Here is an 18,088-nt window from a genome sequence, read left to right as displayed (position 1 = left end):
AAATCGTATAAATAATACAATAGGATAAATAACACAATACTGCTCTGCTTTATCATTACAGACTTTATTAACTCAATTAAATCAATATGATAAATTATTAGGTCTAAAGACCAAAATAGATGAGGTAAAGATTTGGAGTTTACATCATTTCATTAAATAATGGTTTATTGGGTAGTATAATATTTTAAATGCTACCTCTTTCATCTTACTAGATACTGTAATAGTATTAGGTAAATACCAAACACTTTTCCATTTTAAATCTTGCACGAATTTGTTCCAGTAAGGAACAAATAAAACACAGAATTGTCAAATCGGTGAATGAAGTATCATATTTGACGAATCTGCGTATAAACAGGTTTAAACCTTGGCACAAACACCAGTGGACTTCTAACCTAATCTTTCTTGCTCCTACACACATGCTGACACCTTTTCAGGTCTGCAGAAAAGGCGGGAATCACCATAGGAACACAACAGGTAAATACAAGCTGCGATAAGGGTGTGAGGACGTTGTTCTCTGAGCAACACACACACACATGCACACACACACACACACACCAACAGACGCACCACACCCCACAGCTGGATAATACTCTACTTTCCACCTTTGGCTCTCTCTTTCCGCCATTATGAGATATAATTGCCATTACTGATGCAGTGGCAGACGTTGTACTGCACGACATTATGATAGCGTGACAGCAACTCATTGCCTCCGGCATTCAGCCTCCAAACACAACAAGTACACATATCTCTTACAGTTAAACACACACACACACTGTGTATAACCTCAGTTCTTTGACTCTCTTCTAAGCAAGTCGAAAGTGATTGTAGTTCCCCTTCACACTGTACTAAGACACAGTCTCCTCCACTACTTCTAATAAAGTTTTCCACAAACACTGGCTCTATCATATGAAGGTTAGGAAAAATCCATAGAGCCATCAGCCCGGGTCGGCAAGCTAAGGCCAGGCCCTGAGCAAACACACGTTACTGTAATGCAAACAGTGGCACTAGGAGAAGCGGCCCATTAGTGGTAAACTCGATGCAAAGCCACAGAGAGGGGGAGGAGGGCGGCGGCTTACTGGAAACAGGAGAGCTGGGAAAAAATGAGCCGAGTCCTCCATATGCAGAAAGAACTTGGTTTCAAGGGAAAAGGCTGCTAGTCAGTGACACATCCTGTAAAATGGAAAGAGATGACAAAGGTATGAATCCAGCAGCACTGGAAGCATGTATTAAATAAAAAGCATCATCGTAAGCCTTAAATTATTTGGTTAGAAATCTTTTTCTAGAATATTCTAGAATTTTTTTTAAAGATATATTATCAGAATTTTCTCCTGAGATGTTTGGTTTTAAGGGGCATGCCATTTTCATGCCACTGTCAATAATGGACAATGAACCCACTATTACAAATTGTCTTATAATTATACATTACTTGTAAATGAGAAGTACAAGTTACATAAAGCTAGCATGGGACATATTAGCAATTGTGTGCTCTTAAAAGGTACACTTTGAATGTACAACTACCGTACTCGATCAGGAAAAAGTGTGTCTACATCTGAAGCAGGTTAAACCACGGTTAACTCAGGTAAGTAAGAAGATCCAAAGCTGAGACTCACACAACAGCCACTTGATCCGGTCTCCAGGAAGATTGGAAGAACTCCACACTCCACACATTCCAGACAGAACACACACACACACACACACTTTCTCCTGTCAACACCGTCTTTGTCATCTTATCTACCTATCTACCAAGACTGGCACACAAACACTGGCTTTCTATTTTCTATGCATCACTAGACAAAAATGCACACAGGATCACATACTGATAAGCCAGAAGAGTATAAGACTCTTTAATTGCAGTATCATAACTACCTATCTCTAACATATATATACACACACACACACACACACACACACACACAAAGTATATGTATATACTGTATAAATGTATGTGTGTCACTGAAATATGTTTCCCTTTTCGATGTATCTCAATCCTCACTGAAGGGGGAAAATGGCATTTAAAGATTCCATTCGAATTCCGCTGAAAGACGCCCGCCTGCTTCTACAATAACAACCTAATTTACTTATGGAAAAACAGTATTTGACAACTGCTATCTGATTACAAACTGAATTTATCATCCTTCTATTCATTTTGCTATGCAATGTAATTATCAAAAATTAAAAACATTTCTATATCATTTGGTAAAATATAATTGTCTTACAGTAGAAATGTCAAAGTCTATTATTGGCATTTGGTCTTTTTTTTTGTTGTAATTTTTGGCTGTTTTCAAAAATTTAGCCGCAGCAACATCTGACGGTTTTCCCAGACCATCACACATATATAATGTACATATATAAACTCTGGTCAGCCTCACTGCTGAGTTGAAGGGATAAAATGGGGAAAAGGGAGGATGACATTGCGCAGTCAGTTTTACTTATCTACAACCTGCATCTACTGTATATGGTAGGCTTACCTGATAATATCAGTATAGCTACTAGTGGCTGCTCATGTGCTCATACTGTATAATCATTTGTTATACCGAAACTCACAAAACTATGAACAATAAATCATTTCCATCATGATGTTTCATACTTCAGGAAACCACTGAAGTGCCTCTTCAGGAGAGGTGTGTCGTGTGTTGTGCTCTAGAATAACACCTGATGCCACTGGAGTCTGTGCCCTCGAGGGCTTCCCATGGCTCAGAACACAAAGGGATGATGAATGCTGACATTTGAGACAGCACAAACTTTGGACACTGCTCAGGCCAAACAGGTTGTCTTAAGAACCTGCTGACGTCTATGTTCTATGTTTGACATCTGTATGTCAAATATTAGAGACAGGTAGTAACGTGGAGGCCACATGCCTGCTCAGAAATGCACAGGGTATGCCTTTAAAGCCAAGTCAGTCGCACTAGGGGAGCACTTCAGCAGAAGTGCTTGAGCTTTAGGGGCTGATCGTGCAGAGTAAGGAGCGTCTGTGGTGCAAGACAGTCATCTGGTGGCAAAACACCGACACAGCAGGCAGGAGAGGGTGGATAAGTAGAGTACAACTGCAACAACACAGTGATCAAAGTTGAAAATGCATATAAAAATGTCAGAGAGCAAACTCCATGAATTAGTTTAAAGAACTATTCACAAAGATTATTTATTGTTATTCATTCTTTTATTCTTTATTACTGTTACTGTACTCTGATTATGCAAATAGGGTTTTACTGACAGAACCAGAAACAGGCAAATCAACATGCCAGGGCCATAATCATTAACGAGTCTCAGGCGGAAAGCCAGGTAGTCAGCAAAGGAGCTAAACTAAGACGATACTCAACAAACAAACAAACCAAAGTTAAACCAGGCTAACTATGAACATGACGGAGCCAGCCTGGTCATGTCATGTCACACTGACCAACATGTTTACATGTGTCTGTAGGCAGTGACAGCTGGTCATGATATTAGATGAGATTCTAAGATGGCTTAAAATATAATATATAAATATATAATATATACTGTATAAATATAATATCTATCAATAGCTCAGCAATGAAACTATTACAGCTGAGCAATGCATTATAACACGAGGTCTCATTGATGGTATAATAAGATTATGTTGGGCAAACCATTACATATACACCAGCAGCGGCACATGAGCATGGATTTTGGTGGGGTAGGATGACATTAATAATGACATAGCCTCAAACAAAATTAAGCTGAGAGGGTATTATACTTGACTTCTTCTATAGGCTACTATACAATGAATTTTTAGCAGCTGGTTTTGAGTGGTTTTAGACAAACCATTCCTTAACTGTGTTCCATCTGTCATTGTCACAGTGTGTGAGCTGCACATTAAAGTGCTAATGTAATTAATTGTCAAGTTTAGTAAAATTTCCAGCGACAAGGGAGACACATTTGCACACACATTTATAATGTACGGACGCTACACACTGCATAATCCCTCTTTCCTTCTTCCAGTCTTTCAATATATCTTACAGTAGAAGTGGTTCTGTACATCATAGATTAGCTTTTGATTGCTGACATTTATTAGATCGCATTCAGTTTATTTGGTATTAAACAAGATCTTAGCATAAAACCATGACCCTGGCTACTCTCATTAACTGTCCTGTCTGCTGCTCCTCCCCCAATGGGCATCTATTAGCACTTGTTGGGGTTCCTTTTTGACCATTAGGTACCATAATAACTCTGTGGAGCTACGTGGGGAAAGAGCATGCTGCCCAACGATTGCACAACATCTAGAAAGGCAAGCAAATTAATGGAACATGGGCTTATACCTGTCAAATACAGGCTGTCCCAAAAGGCTCCATACATAGGGAAAATGAACACTTTAGCAAAATGTCTTCCAAAAAATTTCATACCTGGTTTATATTATATTTTTTTTTCAGATAGCCTTTAAGAATGCCTTTGTCAAAAGAACGTATTGAAGTCATTCTCATGGCTGGATCAGGAAGCTGTGGCAAGGTTGCAATGGATTTTAACAGGAAACATGGCAAGCACATCACACACACACACACACACACACACACACACACACACAGTACATTTTCATCATGAAAAAGGATGATTCAAGCATAAGTTAATTTGATTTGAAATAGTATTGATTTTATTTGAAAGTAAAGTGTAATTATAGGGCTGGGACAGACAAAAATGCTGTAGATAGATTTTATTCATGTTTTAAATCATTTACATGAAATACAGATGATATACATACAGTGGGTTTGGAAGGTATTCAGTTTTTACACATTTAATTGTGTACTAGATTTAATTTAAAAAGGATTACATTTACTTTTCAATACCCATAATGACAAAGCAAGAACATATTTTTAGACATTTTTTAAACTTATTAAAAATCAAAGACATCTTGAAATCTTTCATTTAGCCAAGTACTCATACCCTTGGCTAAGGCACTCCAAACTGAGCTCAGTCCCATATTTTTTTCGCCCAGAAATCAGTGATGCGAGCATATAGTATGTGCTGACATTAAAGATAAATGACAGTTTTGCCCCTGCTTTCCTGATTTTGAAAACATTGTTGTATGTGCAAGTTATTTAAACTGAAAAGTAAAAAAGCACCTACTGAAGGCAGGATTTTATGTTAGTTAATGTGTGTAGTGCAGCAGTTTGCAGGATTTGGAAATGAGATATCTAGGTATGACAAGCCACCAACAAATGAACCTCTCTTTGGTTGTTGGTGAGGAAAAAAGAACAATGGTGACTGCTATATCAGCATTCTAAACTATTCTGAAACTATTTCTCCATCAGAAACTATTTCTCCATCAGGCAACTACAAATAATAAAACCAACAGCCCAGACACGTAGCCTCTTCCCGGGCATCCTGGTTTTGATTTGTCCACTCATAGTACACAACTTTTGGTATTCAGAGGAAACATCACATGAACCTAGTAGAGCATTATGGTCTTGAAACACTTAACCTTGTGTGTGTGTGTGTAATAGTTTGCCCCACATCCTTCTTATTACACCACTGATGAGACCTGGTAATAAAATGAACTGCGCATTCCTAACAGTTTAATTGTTGAGCTACTGACAGATTTTAGCCCTTCCATGTAATATCACTAAATAATACCATAATTAGCATGACAGCACAACTTGGTTGGAACCACACACCTGACGGCAGATGTTTCACACATGTTTAAAGGAAAATGCAAATCTTAATCCCTATTTGGATATATTCATTTCTCACTCCAATGTTTGTAATAAAATGAAATCTGTAATGTCTCCTCCATGATAAAGCTCTCGCATTCCAGGGGCTTGAAAGATTTCAGCTGGTTTTTTTTTCTTTCTATGAACCCAGATGATTATATCATAAATGAGGCCATAATCACATGATGATATATGATGTCATGCAAATGTAAAACAATACTTCATATTCACAATCTTCAACAAAAATTTAAAATTCACATAAAACAGGTCAATAGCTGAAACAATATAGCATCAGTCTGACCCATTCAAAATGTCTTTAGTTTTCTTTGATCATTTTTTCTATTATTATAGTGCGACAGTCTATCATAAGCCAGACTAATAAACACTTGCATGCTGTTGCAGCAAAAAAAAAAAAAAATCCATAACTTTTTATCTTTTTACAGCTTCTTTCAAAGTCTTTAATAAAAGCATTTATTTTATATATAACGTGTCTTTCGGTGTACAAACTAAATTTCTCTTAGCCTAAACAAAGAAGAAAACATGAAGTAACAAGTAAAAAGGGGAACAAACGATAGTTACCCAAAAGTATAAATAAAACCTCAATAAGAAGGCAAATTAAATAGGCATAAAATAATTGGGCAGCTGTGAACAAGTAGGTGGAATCAGGACAAACAGACACAGACATAACAAACAAAAAAAGTAAATACAAAATAGGAGGTGAAGGAAAGACGTGAAAAAGAAAGAGAAACCACAGGAGAAATGAGCAGGCAGTGTTAATCACTCTTTCTATCTGCTGTCAGTTTGCTGGCTTGATGTGCAAATGTCTCAGCCACCAGCAGGGGGAAGACTATAGAGGCATCTGCATAGACCTGAGACAACAAACACACAGTTACTACACAATCATAACCAATAGTTATCATTTATATTGCACCATTATTTATCACATACTCTTATTACTGCACTTAAGGAGCACACAAACAGAACCAGGTATCATAGAGTAAACTTGTTAACAGCCAATGTAGCTATACCCCAGGAACTCAAATGCTTGTGTGTGATACGCAATCATGACTGAATAGCATAATAATGAAATCTGAAACAATTGTATCACTGTATAATACAGTCAACTCCAGAATTATTGGCACCCTTAGTGAGGAAAAATGGATATATAAATAATTTATGCAATAAGTAATATTTCAACTTTGCTTGTCACCACAAGGTAAGATAACAAGGATATTCTATTATTTATATATAAATATGTATTTATATAGTTTATAGATTACTAACAATAAAGACAATTTTTTTTATTTTATACATTAGAAATGTAAATAATTCTGCACATGTTTATAAATTATATTGGGCAAAACTTTATTAGGGTAAAATATTGGCTTGCATCATTAACGCAGAGTAAATTCTGCATACACTATATGGGCAAAGATTTTTGGACACCTGATCGTCACACCCACATTTGCTTGTTGAACTTCCCATTTCAAAACAATAAGCATTAAAGTGAGTCAGTTCCCTCTTTGCTGCTATAACAGCCTTCCCACCAGATTTTGGAATGTGGCTGTGGGGATTTCTGCCCAGTCAGACACAAGAGCATAAGTGAGGTTGGACACTGATGTTGGACAAGAAGGCCTGGGGCACAGCCTGCATTCCAATTTATCCAACACAAAGGTGCTCAGTGGGGTTGAGGTCAAGGCTCTTTGCAGGCCACTCGGATTGTTCTACACCAACCATCACAAACCATGTCTTCATGGACGTCTCTTGATGCTCAGGGGCATTGTCATGCTGGAGCAGGTTTGAGCCCTTTAGTTCCACTGAAGGAAAATCTTAATTCTAAAGCAGACATCCTAGACACATTGTGTCAACAGGAAAGGCCCGCATATGGGTGTGATGGTCAGGTTTTCACATACTTTTGGCCATATTGTGTATCATTCCACTCCTAGTTAGAGGTAAAGTCAAACGTTACTTTGACAGGTTTGGCATCCATGCGGATTTTTCCCCAAGACACAGCCTCATCTGGTCTGGCCCCTGAGTCTGAGCCATCAAACTCCTGCCCAGTGTTCACGTACACAGCAAAGTCTGCACCATTTCTCTAAGAGCAAGATTGAAAGAGATTTTAGACTATAATAGTACTTTCAGTTCTAGTTTGTCTTAGAGCTAAAGCATGGCATGTGCTAGTCGTTCATTACGCACCATAAGATTGGCATTAGCAATGTGGTGCTTCACAAGACCTCCTCCCAGGATGATCATGCCTGTGCTTTTGGCAAACACAGCTTTACAGTTCAACCTCCGGATATCTACATTACAAAATCAGCAAGAAACAAATAGTCTGAATAGGTTCAAAGTTTGAAAATTGGGCAATATGTTCAGACAGGCAATATCTTTGGCACACCTGGCATTTTATATCTGAACAGAAAACAGTTTCTGCAGTCTGAATGGCAAAAACATATGAAACCCGACTTTTTGGTATGGGTTTTCAAGCTCAATTAATAACAGATTTCTGGAGGGACTTCTGTGAATCAGTCAAATAAAATTTGATAAAATGTGGTCCTTTTTACATTATTCAGCACATGGCAGCGTAACACATTCAGAAAGTGCTATATACTCTCTTCCCCATCCATCCCTGTGATTGACAGGAGAAAAACTGTCGTAGTACAATTTCTAAATAGTCAATCCACAAATCACTTGTCTAATGAAGAAACTGGAGTGTGCAGATGTACAGGGCTTTACACTAACCATCAGGAGCTTGTCTGTTACATACTTTCTATTCTATGAAAAAATGTCACATAAAGCAATTAGGTTAACTGGAACTCAGAATTGCTGCCTCACAGCTTCTGATGGAATGGTGGTAGCATCTTCATAGTTATCCTCAATGTATCAATGATGAACCCACTACACCTCCAAATGGCTCAACAGTGACACCAGGCATTCCAGGTTCACACCCTTTGATGCCTGGGGTCCTTCCTTTTTCGTCCAGAGCCATCGACCTGCTCTTTTCAGCAGCTTCTGAGAAGGCTTTGATGGCTTGTTGATGAGTCCATTCTCATACTCCCAAGTCTTTTAGAAGCCTAGTTGTTGATGTGGCTACAAATACTCTACAGCATACCTCTACTGGACAGATCCATTAGGATCCAGCCACGCCCTGTGCTCATAGGCCATAGAGCACTGTAAGTGCCAAAATGTACATGAAAAAGAGAGGAGGACCACAGTACAAGATCTGGCCCGAGGTTTGTTGAGGCGATTGCAGCTGGGAAACAGAACTTCTAACCCAGACCAGCCGGCATCTTCTATCCCTTTGTTGCACCCAGCTGCCCAGTCTCTGGTGAAGGTGTGAGGAGCTCGGATGATTCTGGCCTTGCCTGGCAAATGTTTAATGAGGTGCCCTCTAGGCATGCTACAAGGCTTGAGAGTACACTGCTGCTAGGCATGTGAGCATCTTGTTGTGCCACCAGGTGTCAGGCTTGTCTTGCAGCAGACTAGAATGCATTTCAGTGTTGCTGGGGATGGGCATAGGGAGCATGACTGATCTTTGCAATACCACTGGCTGAGGTTTTTTTGGAGATGGCAGGACATCATATTGAGCTCTAATGAAGAAGCTTGATCTGAATGCTTCCATGGCCCAAAGGTCTTTCCATGAGATCTTTCTTCTCTATACTCCCTCTGATCTCATCCATTGCCCCTAGCTTGCCTAGGCAACAGCTTTTAGCACCTTGTGGCCTGTTCTTTTCAGCTGTTTTTCCAAGCTGTTACAAGGTCTTTTACAGTTACAGGGATAATCCAGATGATTAGCTTAATGGTTGTAGCCACCTTCCTTCCTCAACATTCTGCTGAGGACCCCACTACATCTCCAGAGGAATCAGCTGTGAGACCCGGTATGCCAGGTTCACTTCTTCTGATGGGGCCCAAGAGGGGTCCTTCCTCTTTGTCCAGAGCCACTGGCTGCTCTTCTCAGGAGCTTCCAAGGGGGCTTTGATGGCTTGCCGATGAGCCTGGTCTTGTACTCTTAACTCTCTGAGAAGCCTAGAAAGGTTTAATTTACACTATGTGTGTAAATCTTAACTAACACAGATGAGTGGCAAACTTTTTCTGCAAGCACATGGTGGTTACCATAAAACCCAGTATATACACACACTCTAGTTTCTACTTTGATGAGCTTGACCACACTGTTTGAATGCATCTGCACTGACCATACAGCAAACAGCCTTTTTAATCACTTATCATTACCTTTAATCAATTATCATTACCATTAAAAATATATGTAAAGTCTTAGAAGTGACACTTCATCGTAGGCCTATTTAATCTTTATATTTGGTCAAAATTGACTCTTAAGGGGAAAAAAGTGCTGTTTTTGATTACTTTTGGCCAAATATTTCTGGTGGTTTCCATAATAAATGTAGCTAACTCTTGTTAACTATATGCTTGTCTAATGTTAGCCAAGTCAAACATACACTGATAGACATATAAAACATTCTACATTTATGTTGACAAAGCGAGAGCACCGGCCAGTGAGATGGCGGAAGGGGGTGGGACTTCCAAGGGACAGTTAATATTGGACAGTTCAGAACCCTCAGTGATTTCAGATTTGTATGTCAACATATTTTTGAGTGATCACATCTAACAGCTTACTCCAAATGCAGAGCTCAAAGGCAAAATGAGTAAAGGTTTGCAAAGTGACCAGATCTTTGCAAAGTGACCTGCCCACTTTGCAAAGATCTGGTCACTTTGCAAAGCTTTAAGAAATAAACATATGATCTATGAACGGCGCACCCTCTACAATGTCCAAGACCAGTCCCGGGTTCTTATAGGAATGGAAGTAGATCATATCACCCAATGAACCATCAGTGAGTGCAGGACTAAACACTGGGATGTCATTCTGAAAAAACAAGGTAGGAAAGTCAGTACCTCTGACATTCAAGACACATCTGTCCGTAAAAGCAACAAAATATTTTAAATAAAGCTGCTCACTGGAGCTCACTGACTGAAGTCAGTCAGTGAGCTTACAATGAAGCTCACTGTATTCAGTACCATTGTACTAAATTGTATCCTGTGATGTAACTGATTGTCTATAAGTGTTCCAATAGAACAGTAAAGAATTACAAACAAGGCACATGAATCAAAGTAAGTGAAAGTGTGTTTTAATCAACATTCTACCTTGTAAGCCCAATAGTAAACAGAGTCAGGGTTGTTGATTTCTTTGCCAAGTCTGTGGATCATTTTTGAGGGAGTCCAACACATGCCCTAAGTATGAAACAGCATCCAACACAGATTAGAGTACAACATAGACTACAAGCTTATAATAATAATAAAAAAAAAAAAACCAAGCCAATACTGACATGGTTCATGGTTCACTGGCATACGCTACAGTATTTGGGTGCCACAGTGATGCATTGAGTAGCACTGTAGCCCCACAGTTCCAGGGTGCCTGGTTTAATTTTGTGCTCAGGTTACTGCCTTTGTGGAGTTTCACATGTTCTCCCTGTGTATGGGTGGGTGAGTTTCCTCTCACCTAAAAATCATGGCCATTTGTGGACTGGCTACACTAAATTGCCCCAAGTGTAAACGAGTAAATGTGTAAATGTGTGTGAATGATTGGCATCCAATCCAGGGTATGTACCTGCCTCATGGCCAGTATTCCCATGATAGACTTTGAACCCACTATAACCAGCATAAATCAGTTATTAATGATAAATGAATGAGCTACAGGATTTTAGACCAGTTTTATCCCTGATTAAACAGAAAAAATTTTCAAAACTTTTCCAGAGTTTCCAGGTTGGGAGCTTGATTGGGCCAGGCTTAAATCTTGTGATCTGCCTCCAGAATGATCTAAGGCCTTCTAATATTTTCAAACATATGCAATGGACAGTGATGTAATTGGACTACTGATGCATGTAAAAGCCAATGATATGTCTGCATGTGCAGTGGAGCGCAGCAATGGAGAATGAGCCTGTGGATTTCAGAGAATGAAATCTGCTTTGATATCCACTAAATGTCCAATGTTTCTACTTCTGACACTTAGTTTTCTGGCCTATACATAGATGCAATGTGTCCAACTCTTGTGTCATGTGATAATAGAACTGTGCCCAGTGTTTTATATCAGTGGTATGCATGTCGTGACAACCAAAAAGCAAATTGATAAAATATAATTGATAAAAAGTCCAAAAACAATTGCAAGTCGTGATGCGAAAATGATCAAATCATAAACAAGACTTTTCTAACCTCTGTTTTCTGCTCCAACACCATCTGGTCCAGGATGGGCATTACCCAGTCCTCAAACTTGCAGTAGTTGTCATTAGGAACCAGCAGGTTGCCAATTCTAAAACGAGAAATTCCTACTAAAACAAAGCTACTGTCACTAACGAAGTGGAAAGCTTCCAGTTGCAAGGTGGAAACATTGGAAAATCAAGCTGTTTGTAACTACTGTAATTACTATGTGCACTATGTGGAAGAGATAGACAGCTGGCAGGTCACGGATCAACTGTTTGTGCTTTGGGGAGCACCATAAACAGGCTTTGCTGTCTAAAGTCAGCTTAACTTTTTTGGAAAAAGAAGTGACGACGCAAGCATACTTGAATACATGTCGATACACGCCATCTTCCCTTAAATGACATTAGACTATGGCATTGACTACCTCCTGGGTAAAGGAGTATCACTTGCAGACACATGTGAAGCAGCGATTACGGAATCCACTGTCCATCTTCACCAGATTTTATAGACTGATTCTTTCCTTTGTCACAACCCATGTGCTTAGTGGTGTGTTTAAGTGATTCTCACCCTCATACAGAATACAGTATTAACAATCTGAGTAATTCTTATCCTCAAAAGAGTACAATACCAGCACTATAAGAGCAGCATCTGAAAGCTGAGTGATTTTTCTCATCAATAAAGAACAGTATCAAGATCATCCTCAATTACCTAACGTACAGTATCAACACTAAGTGACTGGCACTATTTGAGTGCTGTGTGTTACTCTCTGGTAAGGTATGACATCAGGATATGTTACAAACCCTTTGCAAGTGGTCTTACTCAGAAGGAAGTAGAATGTAACCTTGCATATGCGATAGTGGTTCTACGACTGAGTGGAGAAACGCCAGGGCCACTTAGGTCACTCAGGTTGACGAGAAGGCCCAGTGGGGTGGGGGGGTTTGTATAGGCTGCACAAATCCAGTCACGTTAAGAGGGTGACGATTTTGCTATTCACACTCAGCAAGGAAATGAGCAAATAACTCCACTCGTTATGAAGGAAATCACCTGGTGGTCCTCCAATCAGGCATAGAACCATAGTTACATATGTAGCCGTCCATTTTCCAGTGGACAGTGCAATCATCCTTAGACGAAGCCGCAGCACAGTTGTCAACATTCTCATCCCAGTTTTTATTTAAACAGATTTTGCATTGATGTTTACAGCTTGCTCCCTCCTTTGATGGACAGCTAAGATGATCTAACAGTTCTGAAAGACTATGAACGTTCTAACCTTTCCGAAGTTTGTTCTGGACTCTTCTCAGATGCATTTCTCATGAAGCAGAAACCATGTTTTCGTTGCTATACATCTTGGAGAATATTAATAAATCTCTGTTCCACATTTTAGGAGTATACCACCACCAGAGCAAATCCTGAACATCTATGTAGATAAGAGTATCCAGGTAGGTACTGGCAAACAAATCTGGTATTTAGTTAGTGGCTCACCTGTTGATGCCTCTCTGTCGTAGCTCTTTGCCTGGAAGGCTAAACTCACCCAGATAGGTGGGAGCCAAACATTTAATGAGATCTTCCTCTATACCTCCTGCTGTTGTCACTATCACATCTACCTGCATTAACACAGCGAACAGCCAGGTGATCAGCACAAACATACAAAAAAAAAAAAAAAAAAAAAAAAAAGGGATAGTCAGCTACAAAAGGAGCCATGGCTTTTTAGAACTGTTTCCTACCATTTTGTGCTGGACAAGGTAGCGGATGGTCTCACGGACGCCAGAGCTGATGAGGTTGGACGTGTAGCCTAAGAAGATGGTACATCCTGACTGACTCTGCTGAGAGTCATAAGCGTTTTCCTGCTCTTCTACAGGCTCCAGTCGTCTGTCAATCTAAAAATAAGACAAGTATGAGAAAGAAAACATTGATCAGCCCTTCCCAGCCGACAGCAACCCTCTGTTAAAACTAAGGCTGTGTGATATGGCGATACATATCGGAGGAGGATAGAAAAATATCTAATGATAGACATTTTATATTGCCAAACTTTTCAGCAGCTTACATCACTAGGGTCGGAGGTAAGCGCTAGGAGCTACTAGCAGTGTGCTACAACAAAAACAAGCATGGAGGAGTGTGACAGTGAAACTCCCTGCAACACACACCTGCGACACAGAACACATAGAATGTTTTGGTATTTACGTTTTATATTTTGTATTCATATTGTTCCCATTTTGACTGTGTTATATTTTTCTTGTTCTCATTTGTGATTGTTCTGGTTCAATGTCACTTCCAAATAAAAGGAGAAAAGAAAAAGTGCCTTTCACTGGTGTTTAGTTCACAGAATTATCAAAAAGCAGTCACGAATGCATGCAATTATTTTGTATAGATAATTTTTTTCAGCAATTTTTAGAGAAATTCATGATATACATCATTTCAAGATATGAAATTATTCATATTGTGATATAAGATTTTGGCCATATTGCCCAGCCCTAGTTAAAACTAGTCTTCGTGAGTTGGCTTTTAAAGAAAAGGGGCAAAGCTGAGTAACTGTTCCAGCTGGGAGCAGAGCTCATTTTTGGGTGTAAGAAATGTAAATAGAAGCCTGAAACAAAGAAACATTTATATATTTTTATCTATTCATTAATTCTATCCATTTTTTTCTGAGGGTTCTTTGTAATTATTAGGTCTAGAAATAGCCTCTTTGAGGTTTTCTTTCCTTAGAGCTATAGTTTCATCAATAGGATAATTCGTTTGGTTGTTCTGTACAGTAACTTGGAAAACAGTCTTAAAAACTAACATCAAAAATAACCATGATAAGCTCACCCACCTCTAGGCACATGCATATTTTATAGTTATATGATACTTGAGTATCAAAGATGGTTTTGAAAAGAGAAGATAAATGAAGCAGTTACAAGCAGATGGAAGAATAAGAAGCTGTTTGATCTCACCATCTTATTGATCTCCTGTACAGCCATGGCAAAACTGCTAGCCTGGAAGCCCGTGGTGAGGTAGGAGTGCAGCAGAGCTCTGTGGTCTACTCCCTGATTAAAATCATAACCTCTGATCTGTGGCATGTCCTCTGGGAGAGCGCCACTCTCTTTCAGAACAGCGTCTCGGGCCACGGAGGGGACCTGATCTGCCATATTTACTGAGAGGAAAGAAGAAACTTGACCATGTAGTGAAGGAACACTCAGTTTAAACAAAGAGCAACTCTTTACCACAGGGGTTTCAAAAACTTCCAAAAAGGGGTTGCACATGGGTCACTTGATTTACAAATGGGATTGTGAGAAAAACCAACAAATCTACTCTAAAGATTTATTCATTTATTTTAATATTATTACAAATATTGTAATAATATTAACATAACTATGAAGCCAGATTTTGTGTGCTACTATTTTGAAATGTTACTGGGAGGCACATTCGAACATGCCACCCACATTTAAATTAAGAGTGTACGAGCGACTTTAGTCTTTTTCTCACATTAAGGGGCATGTCTCTGTCATAGCAATACCTAAAAATGTATAGTTGCATTGATACTGATATCGATATAATGGTCTTAGTCAAAATACACACAATGGGCCTCATTTATCCAGCTGGACACAAACTAATTAATGTGTAAATCGTTTGTTTGAGTGTTTACACAAACATTTTGGTATTCATGATAATCCCGTAAATTCAGAAAAACTTTCGTAATCTACTCCTGCTCCTGAGTGTGTGGAAATTTACACACAGAAGAAGACTAGCTAATGTAAACCTCGACTGATCAGCTTTCAATCATATAATCTGCATTTTTATAAACGGCTCACGCTGTCAAATTCAAATCACTTATTTTTTTCAAATACACACACAAATTATATATTTTTTAGACTTGTGAATGCTATTCACTTCATCTCTCTCTCTCTCTCTCTCTCTCTCTCTCTCTCTCTCATATATAGACACACACACACACACACACAATTCAAATCAATTTTATCTGTATAGCGCTTTTAACAATGGACATTGTCACAAAGCAGCTTTACAGAAATAAATGGATTCAAAAAATGTATTGTAAATATGTGAATTTATCCCTAATGAGCAAGCCAGTGTCGACGGTGGCAAGGAAAAACTCCCCAAGATGATATGAGGAAGAAACCTTGAGAGGAACCAGACTCAAAAGGGAACCCATCCTCATCTGGGTGCAACGGACAGTGCAATTATAAATAAATCCCTTCTATTATTGTGCACTATATGGACAAATATTGCAAATGTGCAACCAGTAAATTCATCACAGTTTTTGCAAGAAGTCCGGTTGGTTAAAATCTATCCACTGTCCACTGATGGGAGTCCTGAGTACCATACAGACATACATACACACACACACACACACACACACACACACACACAATAACATTAAAATGCCATAACATTAGAGGCCACTGCCATTAGGGAATATCGTTGCCATGAAGGTGTGTACAAGGACTGCAACAATGTTTAGGTAGGTGGTATGAGTCAAAGTAACATCCACATAAATGCCAGGACTCAAGGTTTCCCAGCAGAACATTGACCAGAGCGTCACACTGCCTCCGCTAGCTTGCCTTTTTCCCTTAATGCATCCTGGTGTGACGTCTTCCCCAGGTAAGTGATGCACACGCACCCGGCCATTCGCACGTTTTTGAAAGAAAATGTGATTCATCAGACCAGGCCACCTTCTCCCATTGCTCCATGGTCCAGTTCTGATGCTCACATGCCCATGGTGGGTGTTTTCAGCAGTGGACAGGGGTCAGCATGGGCACTCTGACCAGTATGTGGCTTGTCCATTCTTCCTGCTTCGAACACATCAACTTTGAGAACTGACTGTTCACTTGCTACCTAATATCCCACCCCTTGACAGGTGCCATTGTAATGAGTTGTTATTGTTACTGAAGAGAATGTTATTCACTTCACCTGTCATCAGTGGTTTTAATGTTATGGCTGATCAGTGTAAACTCAACACAAACCGGTTTTTTTTTTTTTTTTTCCCCCCATCTAGCTCTGCCATCTGCAGTAAGTTAAGTGCTCTTTTATGCTCCACTTGTGCAGTTAGTTTAAAAAGGAGTCACTGGCTAACTTTACCAACATATTTCTAGTGCTCGTTAAGGTCATACAGTCAATAAATCATTATGAAATTTAGCTAGTGTTAGGTTTCTTGATTTATGCCATCATTTCATTCACTCACATTGATCTGCTAGTTATAATTTCAGTACAACGAGCTAGCTTTAAACATCCAAATGAGTAGCATGCCTGAAAAACTGCAAATGGTTGCTAGCTAATCTTCTCAAAATACTTTAGTAAGCAACGACAGTTTCCGTAAACATGACATATTTTAATCATTTCTGTAAGAACTTACCCTCTGTTATTGTAGCTGAATTATTAGTTTCAGGGACAGAAGTAGCTACATCACTCTAGTTTTGCTGTAGCAGGTCCTCCACGTTTTTTTCTGCTGTCTACGGCAACCTGAGAGGGACAAAATGGAGAAATGCATTTTCTCATACGATAAGAGCGCGAGCTAGTTAAAGAATAAATAGCTTTTAAATAAACAAGTAAGAAAGCAAGTAAGTAAGTAAGCACGTAGTGTTTTTTAACTAAGCTCAAAGGTGGCATAGTGAGTAGGCATAAAGTGGTAAGCAAACAAACTAATAAATAAACAAGTAAAAGATGAGTTTAGTATGTCTTTGAATTCTTTCACATTTTGTTGTGTTTCAAAATGGAAATAAAATGGACTTAACTGGGATTATATGTCATAAATTGAAACAAAATAACCCATAATATTTAAGTGTGTGTGTGTGTGTGTGTGTGTGTGTGCTTACAAAAGAAAAACATAAAAAAAATTTTTTTAAAAAAACACAGCCCCCATCAGAAGTCATGGCCATAGTTTAATGGCCAAAAGTATGTGGACACCTGATCATCACACCATATGTGGTTCTTTCCCAAATTGTTGCCGAAATTTTCAATACACAGTTGTGTAGAATGTCTTTGTATGCTGTAGCATTACAGTTTCCCTTCCCTGGAACTAAGAGACCCAAATGACAATACCTCTGTGCACAAAGCAAGCTTCATGAAATGAAGTGAAGTGACGTGTAGCAAAGTATGGTGACCCATACTCTGAAGTTGTGCTCTGCATTTAACCCATCCAAGTGCACTGGTCATTCACTCCCCCCACCTACAATCCCTGCTGGACCTGAGACTCGAACCCACGACCTTCAGGTTCACCTTTGGGTTACAAG

At 39.1% G+C, this 18,088-nt stretch overlaps 1 protein-coding gene across 1 annotated transcript; it reads right to left on the bottom strand.

The window, feature by feature from the left end:
• Positions 1-4,648: 4,648 nt before the first annotated feature.
• dhps (deoxyhypusine synthase) lies at positions 4,649-17,354 on the bottom strand. The gene is made up of 10 exons (XM_026916945.3): positions 17,212-17,354; positions 14,795-14,994; positions 13,589-13,741; positions 13,347-13,468; positions 11,880-11,976; positions 10,815-10,901; positions 10,431-10,536; positions 7,857-7,960; positions 7,630-7,755; positions 4,649-6,529 (listed from the first exon to the last, which is right to left on the bottom strand). Exons 2-10 carry the CDS (start codon positions 14,987-14,989, stop codon positions 6,434-6,436), a joined length of 1,086 nt encoding a protein of 361 aa, XP_026772746.1. The 5' UTR covers positions 14,990-14,994; positions 17,212-17,354; the 3' UTR covers positions 4,649-6,433.
• Between the last annotated feature and the right edge of the window lie 734 nt (positions 17,355-18,088).

The sequence above is a fragment of the Pangasianodon hypophthalmus genome, chromosome 13, assembly GCF_027358585.1.
Source record: "Pangasianodon hypophthalmus isolate fPanHyp1 chromosome 13, fPanHyp1.pri, whole genome shotgun sequence".
NCBI lineage: Eukaryota > Metazoa > Chordata > Actinopteri > Siluriformes > Pangasiidae > Pangasianodon > Pangasianodon hypophthalmus.
The sequence above is the reverse complement of the archived record's forward strand: the minus strand, read 5'-3'. Positions and strand labels throughout refer to the sequence as shown.